Genomic DNA, 16,992 nt, shown 5'->3' on the forward strand with positions numbered 1-16,992 from the left:
CTAACATGTCGTCGAAAATGACCAAATGGGTTAGACGGGAGTCAGAGACGATGCCGTCGTCTTCTTTAGGAATGCCTTCCACAAACACGATGGAATCGCATTGACTTTCTCGCAAAAGGCTGTACGCCGATTGCCACTCTTTGTAAACACCACACGATCCGTTGAGGTGGCCGATCGATCAAATGATGTTTATGTTCGATCAAACGTTTGACGAATTCGGTTTTGCCTGAACCGCTAGGTCCAGCAATGAGCATGTTAAAGGGATGGCGAAGATACAAAGCCTCCCAACTGGCACGATCTAAGTGTTCGTCGATGACTTTGACAGTAGAGGAAGAGGGAGTAGAGACAGCAGAGGTAGCCATGGTGTGAGAAATGTCACTTGTGACACGAAAAACAAACAAGACAAGAGTTTATATACTTTTTTCAGAACACGTTTATTGAATGTTTCAAATATGAACACGAAAGACAAAAATACATACAACCCAAATAGTGATGTACAGGAATATAAAACACAGCAAAGCGATCAAAGTGGAATATAAACAAGTGTCTGTACAACATGTTTTGGGTAACCAAGATGTCCTAGGGACAGTGTGTAATGTTCTTACAGTCTCTACATGAGGTATTGTCACACAAGTGTCCTCCCGGAATGACCTTTCAGGAATGTCCATGACAGTCCTGTCCTGAAGCGAGTGGTTGTTCTCGGTGACGGGTTCTTCTGGCACCGTCACTAACACAGGTTGAAAAGTAACTTTTTTCCTTGAACAACTCTTGTGCATACTGGGCCACTTCTTGGGTCCAAGCCTCAAAACCCCCCTTTTTCCAGTCACGAACATCTGTCCAATGAGGGTGTAAGTCACAAGCTACACACACATCGTCATACACGTCCTGGGTAGCTAAAAGTTGACGAATCTTTTTTTCCTGTTGAGGTCGAGAAGTATCCAGATGAAACCGCAAGGCTTTGAGCAAAAGGAGTTTTTCGTGACCATTTAAGGCCATGGAGGTGGTAAGTACTGATCGTAAAGAGTCCACAAAGAATCGGCTGGTAAACGAAATCCCAGAAAACAAGTCACTAAGACACACACCACTTGTCGTCCCAAATTGAATGGATACAGTTCTTGTAATAATTGATGGTAATGATCCACGGTTTGAATATGGTCATTGAGTTCCTTCCACGGAATCTGTTGGATTACATACGACATAAGTCGTGGCATAGCTGCCTGTTTTTATAGTCTCTTTGTTTCGAAAAGAATACACGTACTTTCTAGCCAGTGATCTTCGTTCTCCAGTGGGGAATGTAAATCTTGCATACTGTAACCGAAACGTCAGAGTTCGATTAGAAGTTTCCTCTTCCGCTAAGTAGATTCCACGGAAAATATGTTGGTAATCCTTTACCTCGTCTTCCTCAATGGGTTGCTCTAGGTGAATCTCGAAGTAACCAAAATGATCAACACGTGAATCATCGGGGGCCTGGAAGTATTGAACAAGGTCTGACCATTGAAACAATTTCTGACGAATCAGTTCTCTTATACCCTTCAGGTACCAGTGGTTCAAACACCGGTGACGTAACGGATGCAATTGTTCTTTACGTTTCACTTGTATTTTGACCAGCTCTCGGTAAATGCGTTCTCTCAACTCCACAGGCAAAGCACGAATGTTCTCTAGCAAAGTATCCATGAATAGGTCATACTAAATCCTCTTTGGTCTGACACAAGAAATGTACTGTTTGCACAAACATGGTTTTAATTCATTGTCGAATCTAAATCGTTTCACCACTAATCTACACATTACAATTCGTTCAGAAGTTTCCTCTTTCACTAAGTTGACATTGCGTGAAAGATGTTGGTAATTCGTTAACTCTTCCTCTGGAATTCGATGCAGTACGTTTACAATGTAGTAGATAGAATCGTCAATACCAAACCATTCCTTTTTATAACCAGGAGGTCGTTGATCAATGTCTGTCCAATGGAACACTTTCAACTCAATCAGTCCTTGTATAGCCTGAAGGTACCAGTGGTTCAAACACTGGTGACGTAACGGATGCAATTGTTCTTTACGTTTCACTTGTATTTTGACCAGCTCTCGGTAAATGCGTTCTCTCAACTCCACAGGCAAAGCACGAATGTTCTCTTGTAAAGTATTCATGAACAGATTATTATGGTAAGAAGTTACTTCAATGTCTCGGTCCCACTAAAGGTAAGTAATGACAATTCGGTGACCATCGAGCATGTTCAACGTAGGCCGAATCTTGCGGTTCCCAGTGGTGAAGTGACACACCGCAACTGAAGCACTTGACTTTATCTCCTTCGCCCAAGTAAAAAAATCCGGCTCTGGCTAATTCTTCGGGGGTCGGTCCTCCCAGATACTTAGGCCATTTTCCTTTGAACGATTGAAGACGATTTTCAAAGTCGCAGTATTCCGACAAACGCACAGGGAACGAATATTCGTCTTTCACAGGTTCGTTTCGATGAGGATTGAGTGACATGGGCAGGAGTTTGCTCAGGGCTGGATGACATCCGTAGGGGGGTAGACGTGAAGGTGAACATTCCCCTTTAAAACGAAACCCAGTAAAATGTCCAAGAGGACGAGCGGCATCACTTTCGCATCCCACAGGTTTGACACGCACAGCATCGCTTTCCATGATAGGGGTAGGGACACTAAAGTTCCCATGATGCTTTACGGCATCGCTCAGGTCACAACGTACAGCATCGTACACATCGCAAGGCTCACAATCGCACTCGTCTGCAAACTCCGTTACGCAATTACAATGGTAACCACATGGACAATCGCAGTTTCCTTCCGGACATTTTCCGTCGCAATGCCTGGGTCTTATCCATCCAGTATTAGTCACACTAGAGGAAGATACAACTTTTTTACAATCCCCAAACTGGAACGATGTCTCTTTCAAAGTATTCATCTTGTTCGCTCGGTCTTGGTAGTCCCAATGAACTATCGATCTTGCCTAGGGTTCCTTTTTATATACAGACCAATACCGACGTGACCGTACGGTAAGGTAAAGTGATTGGGAAGTCGCACTCGCTTCTGGTATACAATTTGATAGACTTTTTCCAAGGGTCGACTGACGATGTGGTGAGTGGGTAAACGTACAATCTTGTTAGGTTGGTGAGTGGTCACTTTAAAGTTTCCATCCTCTCCCGATTGCAAGGCTTCTTTCAATACCCCAAAGTTGACCACTCGACTGGTACGATAATTCAGAGTCAGTCCTTTCACTTTGCATGTCGTGTGCACTTCTCCTTGTTTGTCCCGGTATTCGTAGCCGTAATTTTTGGGACCACCACTGACGAAACTTAGAATCTTGTCGTCGGGATGCTCGTCTGTCCAGGCTCCTAAACGGTCTCCTTCGATGTTAGGGTGATGTTGAATCGGGTGATGGATGTAAATGCAACTGTCCGTGTCAAAGTACAGGACGCGTTCTTCTAACAGTTCTAAAGCTTCGTACAATTTTAAGCGAGCATGGGCTGTCACGTAAGCCGCAATGATGACATTTCCAAAAGGGTCGTCTTGTACAAAGTCCAGATCTTCTTCGTAATTGACCAAGATCAAATTCTCTCGAACGACGTCCACGTGTTTCATGTATTTGGTTTTGTCGTGAATCATCTGGAAGTAGCGGGAAGGTTCTGTCAAATATTCCGTCTTGGGTAAACACGGTCGTTGTGCCATTTTACCCCACAAGCAATTTAACATCACTTTGGCAAACGATCGCCTGCCTTCGTTTTTCTCGATGTGGTCTAAAGTGATGCCTTCTTGTTCGTAGTATTTCTCTTTGAATTTTATTTGGTCTTCGGGAGTGTGACACCAGGACGGATAGCCGCTGGCTTCTTGCTTCAGTTTCAAAAAGGCATCCACGTAGTCTGCGAAAATGCCTTTCTGAGTAGGGTCACCCTTGTGGTATTGTTGTGTCTTGGGAAAGTGGCAAATTTCGTACACTTCTAACAGTTGGTATCCCATGTCCAGAGCTTTGAACAATTCTACGCTGACCCAGGTTCCCGTCAAGGCCCGTTCTTCCTGGCTGTGCTGACAAGGTTGGTCTTGGTTGCACGTTTCGGCACAAGTACGGCACAAGGGAAACATCAGTTTGCCTTGACAATGGTGAGGTAAGACGGGATGGTATAGGTTCGTGGGAGGCAAAACTTTACACTTGATCAAGCCTTCGTATTGTCTAATGTTTTTCAGGTCGATGTGTTCCGTGAACAATTGCGGGTGCCCTACAGGAAAGCGACAATATTTGCACACGTAGGGATATAGCGAACACACGTCCAAGTATTTGATTTCTTCTCCTTTCTCTTCGTCGGCTTGGTACAGCAAACAGGTGGCATTGGTCCTTCCTCCGTACAAACTATCCCTCGGGTTCAGCGGGTCCATGAACTGGTAACTTTCCACGAGGCATTTAAACTCGGGATCGGTTTTGATACGGTGATCGTACTCGTGTTCCCACATTTCCACCACTTGGTATCCTTCCTGTTCTAACTTTAGGCGCCGCTGACAAGTGTCCTGGTACAAGTCTTCCATGGTTCGTTGCAAAAACTGATTTTTAGTGCCACGGTCAGGGTAACAGACGGGACATCCGTGAAATAAGCAACCGTTAAACTCGTACACGATCTTGGGGTTTTCTAAGTCCCAGCCATCGACCGAATACGTTCCGATGGTCTTTTCGCCCCCTACGTTGCGAGCATGTTGAATCCACTTGTCTTCCTTGTCGCACAAGTAATGTAACCAACGTAGGGCTTTGAACGAGTATTGACGTTTGACAAAGTGGGTCGTTTGAGGACTGATGACAGCCACGGTGTTTTCAGGCATGAATCGTTGTCGATACACTAAGGAACACGCTTTGGCAATGGTGCAAGCTTCTTTCAAAGGATCAACCCCTCCGTGTTCCATGAACAGTTCTCGAAATTTTCCACAGCAACGCCGTAAAATGTCCACGTCGGAACGACAATACTTTAGCATTTCTTCCTGAAAGTCGAAAGGGTCCGAGGCGTGAGCCTGGTACCAAGCGTAGAAAGCTTCTCGTTGTTCGGTACGCATGTTGTCGGGGTCGTAATAGTGAGCCTCAGGTAAATGGGGTAGAACGGCGTGTTGATTGGCTTCCGTATTGAAAAAGTGTGGAAAGTACCCTTTAGCCATTTCTGTCATTCCAAACGTTTTAGGCATTCGACTCAAAGGCATGGCCAAATAACTCATCGAATCTTTAAACTGTACTTGTCCCACTTGCATGAAAATGATTTTGGCTCCGTTCAAAGTCACTTTAGGACGCTCGGTGCCTTGTTCCGTATAGTATCTGAGAAGAAACTGTCCATCGTATCCGGAAAAATTGTGAGCCATCACCGTGGCATGACGATGACAATCTCCGTAACGTTCAATGTCCTCTTGGCTCCACGTCTTGTCGACGGGGTCTAAGACCCATTGGGCAAAATCGGCTAACGTGTTTGGTCCCCGAAAGATTTTTTCACGCCCTCCAGGAATTTTGCTGCAGTGAGGGCAATGACTGAAGATAGGTTCTTGAATACACTTCTCGCACGCTCGATGAGCCACGCAGAAATTAGGAATGTGAATGCCAGTCTCTTGCATGCATTCGAAATCGAAAAAGATGAAATTGCCTTTCTTCTTGTGACCGTCCTCTTTCTCAGCTGGGGGTTGGTATTTTTGCACGTAACATTCGTGTTCCAAGTCCACGATGTGGTGACAAATGTGACATTTTTTCTTTCCTGAACATACGTGTGCCTTGGTATTATTGGTACGTATGACTTGTTCACACGTAGAGCACAATCTGAGGAGTTGACAAGCGCATTTTTTCTGTGAACCTTGCGTCTTCAAATGTTGTTGGTAACAGGTAGGGCTGACAAACGTGCGCAGACAAGTGGAACAAGGCACTGGTTCTTCGCTCAGACAGGGTGAAGAGGCCAAACATCCTGTGCATTTCGATCCGCAATGTTTGTGTTGCTCTCGATTGTTATAACCATGGTCACATTTCTCACAGTAATAACCGTATCGCAGGAATGCAGTGATACTGGTAATGGTATCGAAATGGTCATCGTGATGATAAAGGTGAATGTATTTTCCGTCCTTAAAGTCTTGGCCTCGAAACAACAGAGACCCACGCACTTCTTGAGGGTGCACTTTCAAGGTGTATCGTGGAGCTAGGGCATCTTGCAATTTTTGCATCTCAGGAATGCCACAGGGTGTGTCTTTGGACAGTCCGGCTTGTTGCAACAGGAGTTCTGCTTCGTTTCGTTGTTTGGCTCGATAGGAACGTTGAATAGTGTTCCAGGTTCTTTTCCATTCTACCGTGTCGTTCTTGTTGGCATAGGTTCGTCCCACCACGATGGCACGGGCTAAACACATCTGGTCATAAGGGTTGTTAATTCGGACGAGACTCGTTTTGGTGTTGCGAAGGTCGTCCACCAATAACATCTTTTTGCGTCCAGTCCCTTGAGGAGGAGAGACGTGGGTCATGTCCAGTGTGGCTTTACCATCGGTGATGTCAAACTGATCATTAGATTGTTGTACGTGTTGAATCTTGTCCATGACTTTGGAAGCAGTCAATTCTGCAGGGGTGCTAAACTCGATCCAAACAGGGGATTTCAAACCGTCGTGTTGTATGGAAAGTCTCAAGCGATCGTCTTCTTTGGGTTGACATTGTCGCTTGAGTGCAGTGAGCAAAGAATCCCACACCTCAGTGATGAACACTTCTGCTTTCTCTAACGGCACTTCAGCCTTGAAATCTTTAAACTTCACTGTGTATTTGTAAGCCGTGGTTCTAAATTTTCTAGAGGAGCGCTTTTCCGTCTCTCGAATGGAATAGTACTTTTCAGGGTTGACTAAAGGTGGTGAACTTGGTTTAGAGGGTTCGGATTCTGGTTCACTCATGTCCTCTTCAAAATCACTGGCATGAATTTGTGCCAAGATTTCAGCCCTGGTACGAGGCGATAGATCACGTTTCTGCCTCTTACTTTCTTCTTTCTTCTCGAATGAATGGGATCGTTTCATCTTGAAAGCAAAAAGTCAAATGACTCAAGTTCAAACACCATAAGCTACTTTATAGTCATAGCAGACCAGCGTATATAAAAGGGTGTGTGTCTTATCCTTTCACTATTCATTTCACTCTCAAGCCGAGCACAACGATGGAAGAGACTAACCAGATGGAACGTTTCGTCAGAGCTTTGCGAGGGGTCATTAGAAAATTCTCTTCAGACCAGCCTACGGACTACTCTCCTTCCTTTCGAGATAAAAGTCAAGATACTTGCTATATCTGTCAGAAGAAAGGGCATTGGTCTTCAGAGTGTCCAGACCGTCAAAAACGAACAAAAACAGGGACTAAAAAAGACAAAAGTCAAGATACCTGTTATTATTGTCAAGAAAAAGGACATTGGTCTCCAGATTGCCCAAAAAAGAAACAAGAGGAGTCAGAAGAAAAGAAGGATTCTTCAGAAGAAGAGAGGGATTCTTCGGAAGAAGAGAGGGATTCTTCAGAGAAAGAAGATGAAGAAAAAAGACAATTCTATTTACAAGAGGCAAAGAAACAGGAGAAGAAGAAAAGAAGAAGGGAAGAAAATGAGGAAAAGACGGTGAAGAAATTTAAAAAACAGAGAGAGTAAACAAGGAGAAAGAAGAAGTCAATGAACTTTTTATTAAAGTGTTGTGTTGTGAATTGTGAATTGGATTGTAAAAAATGGAGAAAAGAATAAATGAATGATAAAAGGTAAGTGTCTTTGAGTTGTGATTTTAAAATAAGAAGCTACACTCACGCACTCATACACAGACACGTACTATAAGGGTAAAATGGGTGGGTTTTTTTTCGAGTTATTGGCAAATTGAAATTGTATTTCTTTTCGAGAAATGTGGGTGGCCCTGAAAAGGGCCTTTTTTTTTCATGGTGAAAGGGTGAGTTTAAGCAATCAACTTTAACTGCCTTATGCCTTTGCCACGGCCAAGGCCTACTTCTGGACTGCGTAATGTTGATGATGATGATAATGATTGGGTTGAAATCACTAAGGGTGGTACGGTAGGCTTAGTCACAGGGTTGACGTGTTTAGCTCGGGAAGGTCGTATTCTCTTCGGTCGTGATAAAGAAGTCTGATACATTTGTTTCAGACTTCTTAACTCCGCTAAAATGTCCAACAGTACCGTGACCGTTTGATTTTCACCCTCTTGTTTCTTTGCTGCTACTTCTTCTTGCTGTTGTTTTTTTCTTACCTCTTCTTCTTGTTGCTGTTGCTGTAGGAGAAAAGCCTGTTCCGCTTCCTTTTGTCGTTGTATAAATTTCTCCAATTCTTCTTTCTGTCTCTGTCTAAAATTCTCCACTTGCGGTAATGAAGAAGGTAACGAAGGTTCCGGAACAAATTCTTGCGAGGAGAGAAAATCCACAAAATCCCAATTCACCTCTTCTGAAAGTAAGTCCGAGTTCCCTTGGGCAGTCTCCCCTGCTGGTGCACCCCAATGGATCGTTTTCTGAGTTTCCGTCATGTTGAATCACTGTCGCATAGATTGACTGCACACAAGCGCTAGCGAATCTATATAGACTACGTGACGTCACAGACTGCACTCTTCGGATTGGATGCGAGCTGACTGAATTCTGTAACGCGTGTTCGGATTGGTGAATGAACTCAATCCGTTTCAATCCTTCCTGTACCTATAAATAAGCGCCGTTCACTGCATTGATTCACCTATTCTCGGAGTCTCAACATGTGGACAGACGTTGAATCTTCAACCCTTGTGTCAACAATGATGTTCAGGACGGACATGCTCATGTATGTCCGATCCAAGTGGACCGTTGTCCACAGGACCAACAGCAGCCTGTGGATAAGAAGAGTCTATATAGAGAGACAAGGTTGCCTCAAGAGGACTCTGATGTATGGCCCTGCTGTAAGACGAAGTTTGAGGAAAAGAAGATGTCGCAAATGCCCTTTATGTTAAGGGCATATTAACATAAACCAAAGGCCCTTTTCAGGGCCAGCCATATATCTCGAAAAGAGATAGCCTTTCCATTGCCTACCCCTTTTTTTAAAAATTAAAAAAAAAATCCCATGTTAAATTCCCTTGTACGTAGATTGTCCCACGATTTATTCCCATGTTAATTCCCCTTGTACGTAGAGTGTCCCACGATTTTTCGCCATGTTAAATTTCCATTGTACGTAGAGTGTCCCAAGGGGTTCTGTAATGCTTATTCCCATTGTACGTAGGGTATCCCCCTTCACTACTTACACTTCCATTAAAGTCAAAACAATCAAACTAGCGAAACAAATAAATTGGTATAATGTGAAATCATTGAAGCCCAACGTAATATAACAAATGTAAGAATTCTATGGAATCATACAAAGTCATTAATTATCAAAGGAGGCCCTATTTTGTTTCACAAATGCCGTTGTTTCATAGAAGCCTTTGTCTCCAGCTCTGGAAACTTCCAGCTGGAATCATCTATATGTACTTATGAGTGTGTTCGTGTACGATATTTTACTAAAATACAATATGTTAATATGTTGAGGGCAACAACATGGCAGACGGGTCTTTCATGACCAAATGTCTTATCCTCCTTAATTAAATATTATTATTATTATTATTATTATTATTATTATTGGTAGTAGTAGTAGTAGTAGTAGTAGTAGCAGTATTAGTAATACTATTATTTATAGCATGTATGCGTGTCGTTTATAAGCGATTTCAAATGATGAAAACTGTGATGGAAGTGGTCTAAAAATAAATGCAAATTTTGTAGTTTCTTATTTTGTTTGTTACAATTGACATTTTGTTATAATTTAGTAAATTATCAAGGTTGCTTTGAAACAAATTATGTGTGTATAACTGTAATAAAAATACTCATAAACTGATAACGACCATCTGGGTTCAAAAGATGACGCTTAGTAAATATGGGTCTATTTGAGTTGGTATAGCTATTCATTTCGGCCTAACCGGATTTACGAGTTGCATACGGCTGAAAACATATTCATATAAAGTGTTAGCTATATGTTACAAGTTACTCTCAAGTTCTAAACAGGTACATATTTCTAGGCTGTACTCACCAATGAATGTGAATAAAATACTGATCCAAACTGGTGGCCGCATGACTGGATATGGGTGGGTATCAGTAAAAAGAGTAATGAACCTTTTTTTTGAAGCTTGACCTTGTGAGCGTCGACACAACTATTTTCTTTGTTGACAAAATGGTTTCTGTCCTACCGTTGAGCAACCAACTCGTTCACTTTTGTTCTTACAAGGAAGTGAAAATGCATCATGTTAGCTCCCAACTAACTGAGTTGACAATACACGCCACTTGTAAACGCGATCTTTCAATAACAGATTAGTGAGGTACACGAAAGGAGCGTTCTAGAATTATACATTGACCAGTAAAATGAAGTGAAATCTCATTTACTAGTAACCTCGGGAACTGTTCTTGATATCGCACATTTGATTGTACGTAAATGTCAGGTGCGCCCAAAACTATTTTTGAGCGGTGGGTTGATGGTGGAAACATACAATGGTCAGCTATTAAGTTTTACGGACGTGTGCTAAAATTTGTTTAGAAGTAAAATGGAGTAGGGGTTTGCAAGTTGCCCCGATGTGTGGGTGTCCATGGTAACTTTGAAATATCATACACCGTATGTGCTGTAAATCGACCTTTATAAGAAACTAAAATGTATGACTGGAACCTGTATATTGTTACAGATAGTAAACGTAAAAGGTATTCGTGTAAACATCTAGGGAAGACAGGAAAATATGACACATAAAGAGTACTAGTGAATGGTAAATAAAGTGCGATTCTCACATGAAGCGACACTATTTTCCGTTGAGTTTATATTAATATTCATAACGTTTAAATTATTATGCTTCCATTTCAGGACATTGGCTAGGATCTTTTTAGGAATAAGAGAGAAAACTTTGAGCCAAACCGTTTTTATTATGGTTTTGCTCTAATGTTTATATCCATGAATATTTATTTTCGTACAAACGCTTTCTTGGACTTTGTAAAAATAGACATCGTCAAAATATTTACGTCTCAGATGAAAGTACATATTAAAGGTAAAGACGTTACATACATGTACTGCTACCCCCCCCCCCCCCGAACTTGAACAACTATAGTCTTTAGAAATATACGTTATTAGGATCATAAAAGGATGAATACAATACAACTCATATTATATATTCTTACAATCACTATTTCTCTCTCTCTCTCTCTCTCTCTCTCTCTCTCTCTCTCTCTCACATACACACATAATCCCCTCAACTTAATCTAGCCAGGTCAGATCCCCCCATCGTCAGTAATAAAAATAAATTAAAATACTAAAACCTGCAGGGTAATCGGAACTGGTATCCCTTAAAAATTTCAATGCGCGTCCATCACACACACACACACACACATACATGCATACATACAAAGACACACATATATATATATATATATGTGTGTGTGTGTGTGTGTGTGTGTGTGTGCCCGTGTGTGTGTGTGTGTGTGTGTGTGTTTAGAAAAAGATGTAGAGAGATGCGATTCAGATGATATAGTGGCAAATATACATCATACCCTTTTGCGCCCCGACCCATTTCCCCTTTGTGTTCCTTACACATTGATTAATTGATGCGTGTAATGGACAGACGTACTTACTGCTTACTGACACGTGCCAAGACGGTAGCTGTTTCTGTTTATCAGTTTGGTAATATATCGGCAAATACCTAAAATAGTTAATGCAATATTTATTTTTATGTCATTTATTTTAGAATCTACTTTCGTGTGAATAATGAAATTAAAGCTAGGTTAATAAGCTCGTTCATCAAATCACCTTCCTAGCAGTTAGGAGGATGTACATATGTACATGATGGCCTCCTAAACCTGGTAGTATCCGCTAGTTACATATTTATTAGTCAGCAGCTGTATATATATATATATATATATATATATATATATATATATATATATATATATATGGGGGGGGCGTGTGTGTGTGTGTGTGTGTGTACTCAGAGACTCCGCGCGACTTTCTTGTATCGTATGACAAATATGATATTTATGTCACTACAAGGAATGCCTCCTTTGTAGTTCCAAGTATTATTTAACAGCGCCACAATTGCCGTGATTTACAATGACGACATTGTCGCTTTGGCAAGTGAAGGTACATATATTCCTGCTCAAATACTCTTTGCATTTCATAATATTTGAAAAATGTTCGAACGACACCAATGAGCCGTTGGATCAACGCTATAAAATCACAACAGCCTCGAGTCCTCGTATGTCAGTAGATGTTGAAAGTGTATGATGATACAGTTATGACGTGTTACTTTTAATCTCAGACCAGGATTCTACCTTTGTTCCATGAGCCCCAACCCTTCAACATCAGGCTGATGCTGCTTACCTAGAATGATATCTGTGGTGAGATCGTGTCTACGATATGCTCGTTGAAAACTAGCCAGATATTTGCTACATTCGATTACGTTACAAATGGTATTATATTATCTACGTCTCAATCGGACCAAAATTATAAACGTCTTGTCCGTTCTACAAACCACGTCTTTTTTCTAGGCGTATAAGCTTTAATTTAATCCTTTTCCAGTAAGGTTGGATTGACTTTGCAAGTCAGTGGAAGTATGATTATATTATGATTTATTACAGTTTTTTGTTCACTGGTTGCAATGTGGCACATTAATAACACTACTTTACTGTTCAGGTCCTGTTTGTATGCTTCATGTTATCATGTGTGTTACCTGTGGTGTAACCCTCAGCAGCTCTAAAGGATTTGACCTTGTTGTTTTCAATCACTTTTCTGCCTCATACTAGTAAAGATTCATTGTGTTCTTCATCCAACATTTCCAACAAAGCAGTTAGTGTGTCGATGGGGACAGTTTGGTTTCCTATCTGTTGAGCTTGTTGCAATCAATGACTGAGTGTCTGACAGTCGCATTCCTGTATAATTATGATAATGATGAGGATGATAATAAGTATTATTATTAGCAGTAGTGGTAGTAATATGACATATAAACATAGTGCTATACAAATGTGCTGTATTAATGACCAGCTGGATATATGTTAACGCTCGCTGTGTATGACCACTGACCGAACGATTGTAACAAAATTTTATTGTATAGACAATACGAGTGCTGAATAATATAAAATATACAGAATATAATGAAGGATCATAGCCAGTAAAACGCCGCATCCTCGTCTCTCTCTCTCTCTCTCTCTCTCTCTCTCCCCCTTCCTCTTTGGTCTATCTTATACACGCTACTATCATCTATACAAATGAAGTGTGCTGCTGGTAGATGTACTCAACTGGAGATGTTGTAGTGATTTTATTTAAATTAAAAGATGTACAATTAATTTGATTAACTGATATTGTCTATTTAACTAAGTAACTGACTGGGTTATAATTCGTGACTAGAAAAAAGGTAAGCAAACTTGAACATTTATGATCTTCCTTGTTTGAATGAAATTTATTGTTGTGATTTGGCTGTCTTATGTTCTGCGTGGAAGACGGTTCAAAAGTTGATTTCGCTAGCTCCCAAGCGATTTAAACGAAACATAAACTTGAGGGGAGAATGCATTCATGAAGTGCATAGATTTATTACGATTTATGTGTTGGTAATTGAGCAAGCGTCAAACTTATAATTACTTAATACTAGCATAAATATCTGTTTTCATGTCATTGTAGCAATATGTCATTTAAACCGTAATTTATTGGGCTACTATATTGGAAAGTTTAGTTGTTTGAATAACTTATATTTACTTGTAATTATATTATTGATTATAGTAAAAAGCACGTTTGCTACCAACTTCATATTCAGTAATAATTAATTTAGAAATAAAATACTCTTTAAATAATATGTTAATAAAGTTTAATATGTTGACATTTTAGAATAAATTCAATAATATGTATTTCAATTACGGTATTAGTCTCAAATATAGAAATTTAAATTCTTTAGCTATGGTGAAATTATTCGATATTTAATTATATTCAAATGGGCAGAAATTATACAATGTATGATGTTGGTAAATAAAAGAATATCGTAGTGTTATATGTATCTCTTATATCCGTAATTTAAGCTTATGTAGTTTGATATTGGAATGTAATTGTATATGTTGAGTGTTTCAATAAAAGGTTGCTCGCCAGAGACTCAAAGAGACTTCTGTCTTTACAGCATCCCGTGTCTCTCGCAAGATAATTCCCAGAGGTAGCCATATCTTAATCGTCACGTGACACCTCTTGCAAGAGGATTGAACTTCGTCTTTTATTCTCTCACTCTCTCTCTCCGTTGAGTTTTGGAAACAGCTTGACCTAGATTTTATGAGACAATTCCTCTCATAACATGTTTTAGAAAAATAGTATTTTCTTTAGCCTCTTGCTCTGAGAAACCATGCAATATTTTCTCGATGTATATGTTTTCATGTTTTAAGATAACTTCAATTTCTCAGCTGATTCAGTTTGCTGTAGGTCTTTAAATATGATCTATATCCAAATGTTTTCCAATAGAGAACATGCATGACGTTTGCGTGTCGTAAGCCCACATTTGTTGATTAATAATTAACTGTTAAGCAGAAAATTGTGGATGCGGAGTGTCATCGACTAAAATGGCAAGATATCTTTCATTTCAGTTTATATATCTTGTTTATGGGTATCCCAATATTTCAGACGGAATAAAAAGCAATATCAGCTTTCACATCAATGTCATTATTGATAGAGGGAATGCCTTAATTATTCATGATTATCACACCTAAGCGATGTAAATGACAACATCAGAGGAAATAACTAAAATGGTGACATTGAAGAAAACTCGAAACTTATATCAAAGATGCCAGACTTGAACAATAATTAATATAACAAAATCACAAAGAGTTTAGGGGTCTTTTAAACTCCCAAAATGCATACATTTGCCTTTATGTTATCGATAATACAACATTTTATTTTAATAGCTAATTGTCATGTCTTTGTGACAGCCTTATACCGTTAAAACTTTTATAAAAATGACTTTGTTTAGTACAATGTTAACGGATATTACAAAACAATCACACTGAGGTTAATAACATATTCAATATCAAACTGCAGAATCGTTCAAAGTTTGATCATTTTGAAATGCACTTTAATGTCATTGTAAACGTCATGCAATTGACCATTGTTTCTGCCATAAAATCAGTACCCATTTATATTTCTATCAAATGGATCTCAAGTTAATTAGTCATGATTATCTTTAACTTTTACTCATTCGTGCGTTTGAATTATCTTCTGGTCTGGAGACATATTAATGGAGCCAGTTATATATTTTTCTAACTTACTTGCAATCAGATGATCTAATATAGAAGTCTTCGCCATTGATTTATTAAAATAGCAATGTTTTGGTGTATACTTAACTACTTGTAATATGTGTTCGTTTTCAGAAAGTAAAAATATATCAGTACTATTTGGACGGAGGAAATGAAATGACGAAAATACTATATATGTCGAAACGAAGCGTATTTTTTTTTATTGCAACCGCTTCTTCTACTGGTATGACAAAATCAAATGACCTTAGACTTAACATGTATTCAGAGACAGAGTTTTCTGCATTAATTACAGTCTAAAAGTCGCATTCTTATTTTTGTTCCGCAATACAGTGATACTATTTTTCTGCTCGATTATACGGTGGAATCTTCATGCATCAAAGAAGAAAACAAAACGTAACTTTATGACGTTTTTTATTGGTCATGTTCTAGTTCATGCCATGAAATTTTCTGTGCATATGCGAAATCTAAAATCTCTCAATCAGCAAGTATTTAAGTTTACCTTCCAATCCAATCTGTAGTAGGCTATTGTATTGACCGTTCAGGTTATTAGGAACACATCTATCTGAATTTCTTTATTCTGGTAAAAGCACGATGAATATGAACAATGTCAAGCGTTTTATACAATTATCAGCAAATACGAATTCTGGTTATCTTTATATTACAGCAGAATTCGATAGTACAACAAACATTACAACAGCCTGGTGCAAACATTAAGATAAACATAACCGATATATAGTCGAAAATTATGTTATAGCTTTGAAAGCCTCTCACACAATTGTGTTATTGTAATCTGACTGGGTTACATATATAGACAATGGTGGAGGAATCTGAGCATTTCTAGAATGTAAGTGACACGTCACTTGCAGCAACCATTCTCCCCTAATGCATGCTTAATACAGGTGAACTGTTCACGTAAATATTAATCTAATTGTGTTCTGTTTTATATTCCGAAATACAATTCATTTCGTGTTGTGCCAGACTTCCGTTTCTATGTCTTGGCGGCTTACGTGGCACAAGTTGTGCCAATTAGCCTTTAATATTTACAGCTTTCGGGATGTTCTTGATTTACTTTCGGTACGAAAATTGTTGCGAAACAAGACTGTATTAATATAAAATTCACAATGGGTCTCGCGATTTCATACACAAGGTAGGTAATGTGAGGAGTATAGTTAGCTAGTTGTTTGTTTATATTTTATGTTTATCTGGTTAATTGTTGATTTTATTTCGCGGTTGTATTCAATCCGGATTGCATGGAACCAATTAAACATTTTTCAAGTTACTTTGCAGTACAAGACACACATATTTTAAGAATTTGTATAAGCGTAAATGCAGATGAGACTTTGTAGTACGAATGTTTATACTCTTTCCTTACTACATTTAAGTGGGTTTATATTAAGGTATAAAAATAACTTCGAAACAATAGTTTATTTTACGATTGCGCATGACTGATCAACATGTTTTGTGAGATGCTGCAATGGGTATACTGTATAGTCATATTAAAGCAGTACGACAATATTAAGGGAACATATTTGTTTATATTTAATTTGATATATCACTTGGAAGCATAAACAATTACTCAAAAGCATATTCATGGATTGTATGATTACAAAATACAATTCCTGGTTATTAAGCTTTTAAAACTCTTTTTGGAAATTTTAAGACTCGAATTATGATGAAAATGTCTCTCAGACATATGCTAACTAAAACGTTCACAAGCTTTCGTCAGTCGCCCTTGC

General features: G+C 39.3%; 1 protein-coding gene across 2 annotated transcripts in view; it reads right to left on the reverse strand.

Moving 5' to 3' along the window:
- Positions 1-10,245, reverse strand: part of LOC149797327 (uncharacterized) — a 114,971-nt gene extending 104,726 nt beyond the window's left edge. For both annotated transcript variants that reach the window (XM_089962053.1, XM_089962052.1), the window contains exon 1: positions 10,035-10,245. In XM_089962053.1, coding sequence (XP_089818179.1) covers positions 10,035-10,077 — 43 coding nt within the window. In that variant the 5' untranslated portion in view covers positions 10,078-10,245. The remainder of the gene's footprint in view (positions 1-10,034) is intronic.
- Positions 10,246-16,992: the final 6,747 nt, after the last annotated feature.

Source organism: Sinohyriopsis cumingii, chromosome 6 (genome assembly GCF_028554795.1).
Source record: "Sinohyriopsis cumingii isolate HCF-2022 chromosome 6, ASM2855479v2, whole genome shotgun sequence".
Taxonomy (NCBI): domain Eukaryota; kingdom Metazoa; phylum Mollusca; class Bivalvia; order Unionida; family Unionidae; genus Sinohyriopsis; species Sinohyriopsis cumingii.